This window comes from Gossypium hirsutum, chromosome D13, assembly GCF_007990345.1.
Source record: "Gossypium hirsutum isolate 1008001.06 chromosome D13, Gossypium_hirsutum_v2.1, whole genome shotgun sequence".
Classification (NCBI taxonomy): Eukaryota; Viridiplantae; Streptophyta; class Magnoliopsida; order Malvales; family Malvaceae; genus Gossypium; species Gossypium hirsutum.
Window position 1 is genome coordinate 45,430,651 of NC_053449.1, and position 9,877 is coordinate 45,440,527.

At 35.0% G+C, this 9,877-nt stretch overlaps 1 protein-coding gene across 1 annotated transcript; it reads left to right on the plus strand.

Moving 5' to 3' along the window:
- The first annotated feature begins 5,763 nt into the window (after nt 1-5,763).
- Nucleotides 5,764-6,855, plus strand: LOC121224975 (uncharacterized). The gene has a single exon (XM_041108634.1). It carries the CDS (start codon nt 5,764-5,766, stop codon nt 6,853-6,855), a length of 1,092 nt encoding a protein of 363 aa, XP_040964568.1.
- The last annotated feature ends 3,022 nt before the right edge of the window (nt 6,856-9,877 follow it).

Consider the following 9,877-nt stretch of genomic DNA (forward strand, 5'->3'; position numbering starts at 1 on the left):
AATTTTAAACCTTATCTTGACGAAATTAAATAATAATTACAAAATTGAAGCAATTGGATAAAGGGTTAAAGTCTACGAATATTCGAACACTTGGTCAGGAGACACTTATCGGTGTTTGCTTATCTCAGGAAGATACACACGTAGATGACTTAGAAATTAAGGTAAGTGGATTATCAAGAAATTTTGATAATGATTGAAAAATCATCTAATAATTAAATTTAGGTATGATTCTTTCTTATTATATAAGGGTGGTATATTTAGGTGATCATGGTAATTGATGCTTACTGAATTGGGTGTAATTGGAGTATCTCAATTACACTTCCAATTTTTAAGGGAATGGTGAGAATTAGAATAATTATGCAGGTAATTATACCTAAATTTAACATTTTAAAATTATTTTTATAAAAGTTATAAGTATGAATACGTATGAGTATTTTAGATGGTTATGGAAAAAAAATTTATATTATAAAAATAATTTGTATACTAAAATTATAAAAAATATATTTATTATTTAAATCCTAAATTTTTTTATAGTTATGGCAAAAAAAATTATCATAAAAAATAATTTTCATGTTCTAAAAGTTTTATAATATATTTATTTATAAAAAGTTATGGTTAAAAAGTAAAGACATAAATTATTTATATGTCCGTGTTATATATTATAAAAATAATATATTTATTTATAAAAAATTGTTATAATTTTTTTATCATAACTTATTTATAAAAAATAGTTTTCGAAAGTTATGATAAAAGTTATATTGTTTATGAGAAGTGCTATGTGATGTTTGTACAATTTATACATCTTTTTTTTTTGTAAAGGTTATATATTATAAATTTTATATTATTTCTATTCAATTTACGTTCTATAAAAAGGGATATGACCTAACATAAATCTTTCTCCAAGTTAAGTTTATATAAGTTTTTATAATTAAAGTTACAGATTATTTGGGCTATATACTCAAATATTGTAAGGTTGGTGCTAATTATGAAAATAGAAAAGGTTTTCTTGCACTATATCATCGGGTATGATACCATTTGAGATAATGATGTCAGACACAAGCATCATAAACAACTCGCGAACTCTTTCTTTTTAGACATTAAGGCTTTGAAATGCAGACTAGAAGATACTTGTTCTAAAAAAATATTTCCCATAACATAAAAAAGGTTGGGTCATAGTAACATATTGAGTATTTTATAATTTCAATCATAGGTAGAATTGAGATGATCCATACATCAAATCTAAAAAATATTTCCCATAGCATAAAAAAGGTTGGGTCGTACTGACATATTGAATATCTTATAATTTCAATCATAGGTAGAATTGAGATGGTCTATACTTCAAAGAGTACATGAAAAAAAGGAAATCTTGAAAATATTAATGTAGATTCAAATTCAGATGATGATGATGAACTCAACCAATGACCAACATATGATGATAAAAAGTATATTGTAAATATTAAAGATGGAATAACCTAATAAATATGCACAAGTACAATTCCATAAAATTGTATATGGTTTTTATTTTTATTTAGTAATCATATTATCAAATATCTTTTTATACTAACATAATAAATATGATGATTTGACTTTAAACTTTTTATTTGTTTAGAAATTAACTTTATCATACTAATAAAAATTTATAGTAATTAATATTTTTTTAAAATATAAATTATATAACTATGTAATTATATTTTTTACTATCAAATATAATATATAATTATGATGTAATCACAATTTATTAGCTAAATACGTATAAAAAATTATAATTCTTTATAATTAATAATTACACTTTCATTAATTAGGAAAATTATAAAGAGTGGTATTTATTTATAATGATTGGAGTCAAAGAAAGGTTTTCGGACTAAAGAATGGAGCATTGGTATAGGGTTTTAACTTCCAATTTCCTTTGATATAACTTTTTCCACTTTACTTTAAAAAGGAAAGATTTGCATTTTAATATAAATAATAGCTTAATTGATCTTAATAATTTTGATTTTTTTAAAGTTCAATCTTGATTTTAATTCTAACTGGTTTACATTTCTGTCTGAGATCATATTTATTTATTAGAGTATGTTATATTTATTCTTTCAAATATTTCTCATTTTATTCTGTAAGCATTTTCTTATTCTATGTAGGTGATATATAAATTGTTGTCTACTATTTTAACGTTAATTTTTTTAAGGAGGTGATATATTAAAAATGAAATTTAAAATAGAAAATAATAAAATTGAAATAAATACAGCCAATAACAAATATAAAAAAAAAACCCGGTTGAATACACAAATTCTATGGAGCCTTTGTTTCAATTTTTAAAAATGGTTATATGTGATTTTCAGAAAGAAAAAAAAGAGAGGTTATATGTGTAATGGTGTATGTAATACTCATTTTTTGCCCGGCCCCTAAACTAAATATAAAAACAAAATTAAAAGTCCAAATAAACAGTCCATTTTACATATACAGCCCAGTTACAAAATAAAGAAATAAAATAAGCCCAACTCAGCCCAAAATTACCTAGACCCAAATACCAACATAACACCTAGCCCTAACGCGAACCGTTAGCCCAATACAACCCAAGTCTGAAACTCCAGCACTCAGTTCCAGCCGCCACAGCAATAGCTTCCATGCACCGCGCCGAGCAGTGCCACGTCACCGTACGGCCTCGCACCTGCAACAACCTGTAAACAGAGCCAACGACGCAGCAGAAAAGAGAAAAATTGTATTTTTCATTTTTTTCATTTTTGTTTCACTTTTTCCCGGCCTATAAAACGAATGTCGAGGCCTCTGTACAGTTTTTACAAGAAAAATACAAAAGAAATAACAGAAAGGAAATCAAAGAAAAATTGCTAAAGGTGACTTTTTTTTTCTTTTTTCTTCTCCGTCTTCTTTGATGTGTGATTACTAGTGATAGTTTTGCAAAATAAAGGAAAGGGAGGGGAGATTTACCTTTGGGACAGTGTCAATCGAAGCCTCGTTCACTTCGTCACAATCGAAGTACGGACGAGGGCTATGAGGCCAAAAACCGGCGGAGCTTTCGGCAATGGGAAACTAGGGCGAGACCCTAGCATAGGTGAGGAAAAGGGGGCGCCTCCTTTTTCTATGTTTTTGCTGTTAGGGTAACTGAGTTACCAAATTTTTTTAGTTTAAATAGGTAGTCGCACGGCGTCGTTTTGGGCTAGGGTTAACAGCTCTCGAAATGGCGCCGTTTAATCTTAACCCAATGACCCGACCCAGAAGCGGTTGAGATCCGCGCGTCATGGTCTTGGTAGGGTTATTTGCTTATTCGATCCCCTTTCTTCCGGGGCGTTTTCAAATCATTTTCTCCTTGTTCTGTGAATTTAGCGCTACATTTTGCCTTTATTCCATCTGGGTCCAGATTATGTGCAGCGTGGTGGAGAGACAGGGATTATTTCCCACTTGGTCCTCCAGGTTGTCCGCGCATTGTATTTGCTCCCTTTTTCTATTTTATTTTCATTCGAGTTCTTTCAATTCTATTTTTGAGTTGATCTGATTCATTTCGTTTTTTATAACAATTAATCTAATAACAATATTAATATTATTAACCCTAGTATTATTTGTATTATTATTAAATGCTCATTTCGTATGCATGGTAACCTATTTAGATTAATATAGGTATGTTATTGGGTATGTCGTATGTATTATTTTTTTTATCATTTTAAAATTTATTTTGTTTTTATAATTTCAAATGGTATTTCTTTCATCTTCCTTTAAATTTATTTTAAATTCGTATGTACATATATATTGTTTGCGATGGAATTTTATGCATGTGATTTATTGATATTTTTTATTTTTCATTCTTGCATGTTATATTTTTTAGTCCATTTCAAAAATTGTATATATTAATTTATCCGATATTCCATTTGATTCTTATTATTCCACCAGCATATAATATGAGACTCTTACCTTTGATATATTGTATTGTTTATATATATTTGATTGTTTGACATGCTTTAATATATGTTTAGGTTTATGAATCGTCATTTTCCATTGTATATCGTATTTTTAACCTTTTATTTTATTTGGTTTAAAAGAATTATGTTTAATATCATTTGAGTATCAAAACCAATTTATACGAGAACTTTCAAAATAAAGACAATACCCGATATTTGGAATCCCCGAGAGAATCGCGCCCTAATGTATTGGGTTCTATTTCCCCTCGTTGAATCTAAATAATCGAAAGTTTTCTTTAATCAAGATACATAAAACTCAATCTCAGGAATTCGATAAGTCGTGTCCTAATGTATTGGATGTGATACGTCGTTTTCTCGAAATGAGGATTTTAAAAAATAATAAGGGCAATATTCAATGCTAAGAACTTTGAGAAATCGTGCCCTAACGTATTGGGTTTCATTCTTTTCATCGGACTCAAAACAATTGAATATCCTTTGAAAATCTCACCACACAAGTTTTGGAAATCAAAAGACGAGCTTATTCTCGAGGACTAAAAATGCCGTGCCCTAACGTATTGGGTGTGTCATTTTGTTTTCTTTGAAATAAGAGTGTTTTATTAGTCAATTTATTCAAAATAAAAGGATCGTATTTTAAAATCTTTTCAAAATTTTGACATTAAGACGTTAAACAATCGATTCGGTACCAATCTTGGGCGTTACGAGGGTGCTAACCCTTTCTCGTGCGTAGCCGCCTCCCGAACCCGTTTTTCTCAAAATTCGCAGACCTAAAATTATTTTCAATGTGATCCGATCACACCTCCTTAAAAGGTCGGTGGCGACTCCTCATTTTCCTTTTTAAGTCGATCTTTTTTTTAATTTCAAAAAAATGGTTTCGGGAGTGAGGAACTATTCCTTCGTGAGATTTTCACCTCCGTGCAGGATAGTGGATCGCTTCCGGGATACATCCGCACCTATGTCTTCGTGAGATTTTCATCTCCGTGCAGCCATAAGGAAATGTATTCCCCTGAACCGAACTTGGTCCATTTGAGCCTATAATGGGTGAGGATCGAGGAATCTGCTGGTTCGGGTACCTCGACTTTAGAACCAAACTGCATGTAGAAAAACCTAGGAGCCCATCCTTGATCGTACTGCGGAAACCCTAGCGATTGCCCTGATAGGTGTTTGATTTTCTTACTTAAAATTGTGTTTTTGTTTCGTTGCACTAACTTATGTTTTTATGTTTGCATGTCATTTCATATACAAATGGTGTCGATTCAAGTTCGATTACTAAGTTAGAAAGCTTGGCATGGAGAACGGATTTCTTGATAAAGTAGAGGGCAATGCTACTGTCCGTGTGTGGTCAGAGAAAACACGATCGGAGAAAGGAGATAGTCTAGCCAAGGGGTATACGTCGGAGTTATTGGACTACACCCGTATCAGTGTGACGCAAAACAACCTTCAAGATTTAAAGGTAATATGGGACCATTGGAATGACAAAACTAAGCAATTGTTTAACGCAAGTTATGGAAATTTGTCATATCTACTCGACATTAAGGTAGACGGGCATTTGTTCCGGGCCATCGCTCAGTTTTGGAACCCCGCGTATGATTGCTTTACCTTTGGAGGGGCTGATTTGGTGCCCACTATAGAAGAGTATACAGCTTTGCTACGTTGTCCAAAGATCCAAGTTGATAAAATCTACTCTAGGGCCGTTAATGTTCCGACCTTTATAAAGAAGTTGATGAACATCACTGGAATGAGCGAGCAATGGGTCACGGCACGGATCAAGCAGAAGGGGGAAAGCAAATGTATCCCTTGGAAGAGCCTGTAGGAGTTGATTTTGGGGCACCCTGATATGAGGAAAGGGGTCGATACCTTTGCTCTGAGCATTTATGGGCTAGTAATTTTCCCTAAGACACTAGGGCACATAGATGAGGCAACTTCTGATCTCTTTGACCGACTTGATAAGAGAGTTACGCCTGTTCCGGCAATTTTGGCAGAAACCTTCAGGTCATTAAATGCGTGTCGAAGGACAGGGGAAGGCAGATTCATTGGGTGTGTGCAACTTCTATTGGCAGGGTTCCACAGTCAGTTTTGGCAAATTGATAAGGTTTCGTATCGAGTTTTTTCTGAAAATTATTCGTCGTTAAAGGAGATAGCAGCTACACCAAGAAGAGATGACATCTCGGAGGAGAAATGGCTACTCATTCTTCAAAATCTCCGTGAGGAGGATGTCGAGTGGAGAGTCCCATGGTTGTTTTCGGATGAAATCTTGTACCGATGTGGTAGCTTTGATTGGGTCCCGTTACTTGGAATCTGGGGAGCGGTTGGTTATGCTCCATTGATGGTGCTAAGACAGTATAGGTCAAGGCAGTTTATACTTGCGACCGAAGGCTTAGCTGAGTTCGAATTCTCATATAAGGACAATGGTTATAAAAAGAAGATTCGAGAGATAACCAGTGCATGGAACCAGACTCGACGAATGAAAAGATTAGCCATAAGCCCGACAAGGACTTCTGAATATAATGAATGGTGGGTCAGAAGAATCAATGATAACATCCCAAGGCCAAGTCATGGGGATAGTCAGTCAATAGAAGAACATTTGCGGGTTGTTCCCTCCAAATTGGAAATTATGAAGCACGATTTTGAGAAGAGAAATGCAGAGCTTGAAAAGAGGATTAAGCAGTTGGAAGAAGAAAAAATGCACTTAGGATTAGATGTAGATGTTCAAAAGTTAGAGATGGAGAAATTAAGAAAAGGAAAGAATAAGGCTGAGGAGGATTTGGATAGTTTGAAGACAGACTACAAGAATTTCAGGTTGTCAATAAGAACCGCTGGGCTGGAAAAACTCCAGAGCAATGGCGCTAAGAGATTCGGGAGGAAAGGATCAAGGCTGATAGATGGGAAAGGAAATTCCAAGAGTTTCAGACGCGAAATGGAGCTTTAAAAAGGAGTTTTTTAGAAAGCCAAAAAGAAAAATACGAATTAAAGGATAGAGTGGTTGAGTTGGAAAGATCTCTTCATCAGTGTCGAAGTCAAAATTCTATGATAGAATTAAGGGCGAGCTTGGAAAAAATCGAAGAAATGAAAGGAAGAATAGAAGAATTGGAATCGGCATTGCGAAGTTGTGAGATCCGGACTGAGTACTTGGAAACCAATGAAAGTCGCCAGAATGAGCAACTTTACCATATTCAAAATCAAGTTGAAAATAGAGATCGTATCATGGGAGAAGTCGTGGTTCAGATCCGGGAAGTAGCTGATCACTTGCAGACTTTGGCGGTACAGGCTGATGCATTGAGCGTAAAGTATGAGCTGGAATCAACTCGAGGACAGAAATTAGCTTCATTGCTTAGGAAAATTAAAGTTTTGAGCATTAGGGCAAGAGCATATATGTAACCTGTTTTATGTAAAGAATTTTGTTTTCTAGTAAAAGTTTTCTAAATGAAATTGAATCAGAATCGACGCTTCTTTGCATTCATGCATTGCATTACAATACATCGATGCATTAAGGACCATTGAAATAACCTAATTGATTAATCATTACAGTTAATCTGGAAACCAACAAAAACTCGTTAACCGAACACCGTTACGGTACCCGTGCAAAATTAAAAATTATGGATCAACGATTGGAAAAGTTAGAGCGTTTTCAAAAAGAAATGCAAGATCAATTACAGATGTAAATGAAAGAACAATTAGAGAAAATTCAACATGACATGACAGAAAATATGCTAGAGACTCAAAAGAATATGATGACTGAGCTAACGCAATTATTAAAAGGATTATATAAAGGGAAATGACCTATGATCAATGATGAAGAAGAAGACAAGACTGGACCTACCTATCCTCCAGGCTTTACGCCCCCGCATGCGCAGGTTCAGACGGAGGTGCCGCCGCATAGATCCTCTGTTTTCATAAAACCTCAACGGTTTCAGACCGATACTCCAATACCGATGAACTCTTAAGTTGGATCAGGTTCTAATCCTGGTGAAACCCCAATTAATCTTGCTATCCTAGACTTCGATGAAGTAGCTGAAAAGGATAAAGAAAAAGAAGAATTACCAAAACAGTTTGAGGAGAAATGGAAGTGGATTGAAGAGAAGTTTAAGGCGATAGAAAACACGAAAAGCTATCATGGAATAGATGCAAAAGATCTGATTCTGGTCCCGGATTTGGTGCTTCCTTACAAATTTAAGATGCCAGAATTCGAGAAATATAGTGGGACCAGTTGCCCGGAGGCCCATATTACAATGTTCTGTAGGAAAATAACCGGGTACATTAACAATGATCAGCTGTTAATACATTGTTTTCAGGATAGCCTCGTTGGGGCAACGTCTAAATGGTATAATCAGTTAAGCCGGGCCAAAATCAACACTTGGAGAGATTTGGCACAGGCTTTTATGAGACAATACAGTCATGTATCTAAAATAATGCCTGACAGAATTACTTTGCAGAACTTGGAAAAGAAATCAAACAAAAGTTTTAGACAGTATGCACAGAGGTGGAGAGAGATTGCAGTTCAAGTTCAGCCACCACTATTGGAAAAAGAAATGACGATGCTTTTCATCAACACATTGAAGGCGCTGTTTATCACGCACATGCTAGGAAGTGCCTCGAAGAGTTTCGCGGATATAATCATGAATGGCGAAATGATTGAACACGCTATTAAAAGTGGAAAGATAGATGATGGGGAGAATAGTCGAATGTCAGCTTCAAAGAAAAGAGAAGGTGAAGTAAACAATATGAACACATATAGTAAATCAATTACAGTGAATCAACCAGGGAAGATGGTTGCTAATCAGCAAGGCTCATCAAAACCAGAATCGGGGACGAAGCAAAATACTGAGAAGCCTCAGGTCACTCCCATTCCAATGACATATAAAGAGCTGTATCAGAAGTTATTTAATGCACATGTTGTTGCCCCTCGTTACTTGAGTCCTCTACAACCCCCGTATCCAAAATAGTATGACACGAACGCTCAGCGTGACTACCATGCGGGGATTTCAGGACACTCAATAGAAAATTGTACCGCTTTCAAGAAGGTTGTAGAAGGACTTATAAAATTGGGTATTGTTAAATTTGATGATTCACCCAACACCGAGGTCTATTTCCCAATCATGATGATAAGGGAGTGAATATGTTGAGCGATAGTACGAGAGAATGAGTTAAGACTGACGTCGCTGAAGTAAGAACTCCATTGAAACGGGTATGGAAAGAGATGGCAAAAATAGGGTTAGTTATTTCAGATTTAGAGGAAGGGTATGAGATGGAAAATTATTGTGAATTCCACCGTAAAACAATGCACGAAATTCAGGAATGTGAAGGTTTCAGGGCTTTGGTTCAAAGCATGATGGATAACAAGGAGATGAGGTTCTATGAAGATGCGAAAGAAAGGAGGAGCATATGCGCAACAGAGTCAGGAGCAAGGACCCCAAAAATAAATCATCCTGTGGTTATTATCTCACGCCCTAAGAGTAATGAGGCTAGGGCTCAGGTAACACCAAAAATCGTAATCACGAAACCATCAAGTTTCATATACAAGGATAACAAAATGGTCCTGTGGAATTACGGATGCAATGTGACAATCTCAGGGAAAGAAGTTGAGGGTAATATGGTAAAAGAATACCAGGAAAGGGGTTCTTATACACGTAGTGGGAAACGTTATGACACTCGAGTAGAACCGCTAAGAGAAAGGACTCTGACGGTGGAATAAAGGAAAGGGAAAGCGGTGGAATCCGAGCCATTGGTAAATGAACCAATAAAAGAAGAGGAAGCAAAAGAGTTTTTGAAGTTTTTGAAACACAGTGAATACAGTGTTGTGGAGCAACTGCACAAACAACCGGCCCGTATTTCTGTATTAGCTTTGCTCCTAAGTTTAGAAATACATCGAAATGCGCTGATGAAAGTACTAAACAAAACATATGTGGCCGAGGACATCTCAGTCAATAAATTGGATTGCTTGGTCAACAATA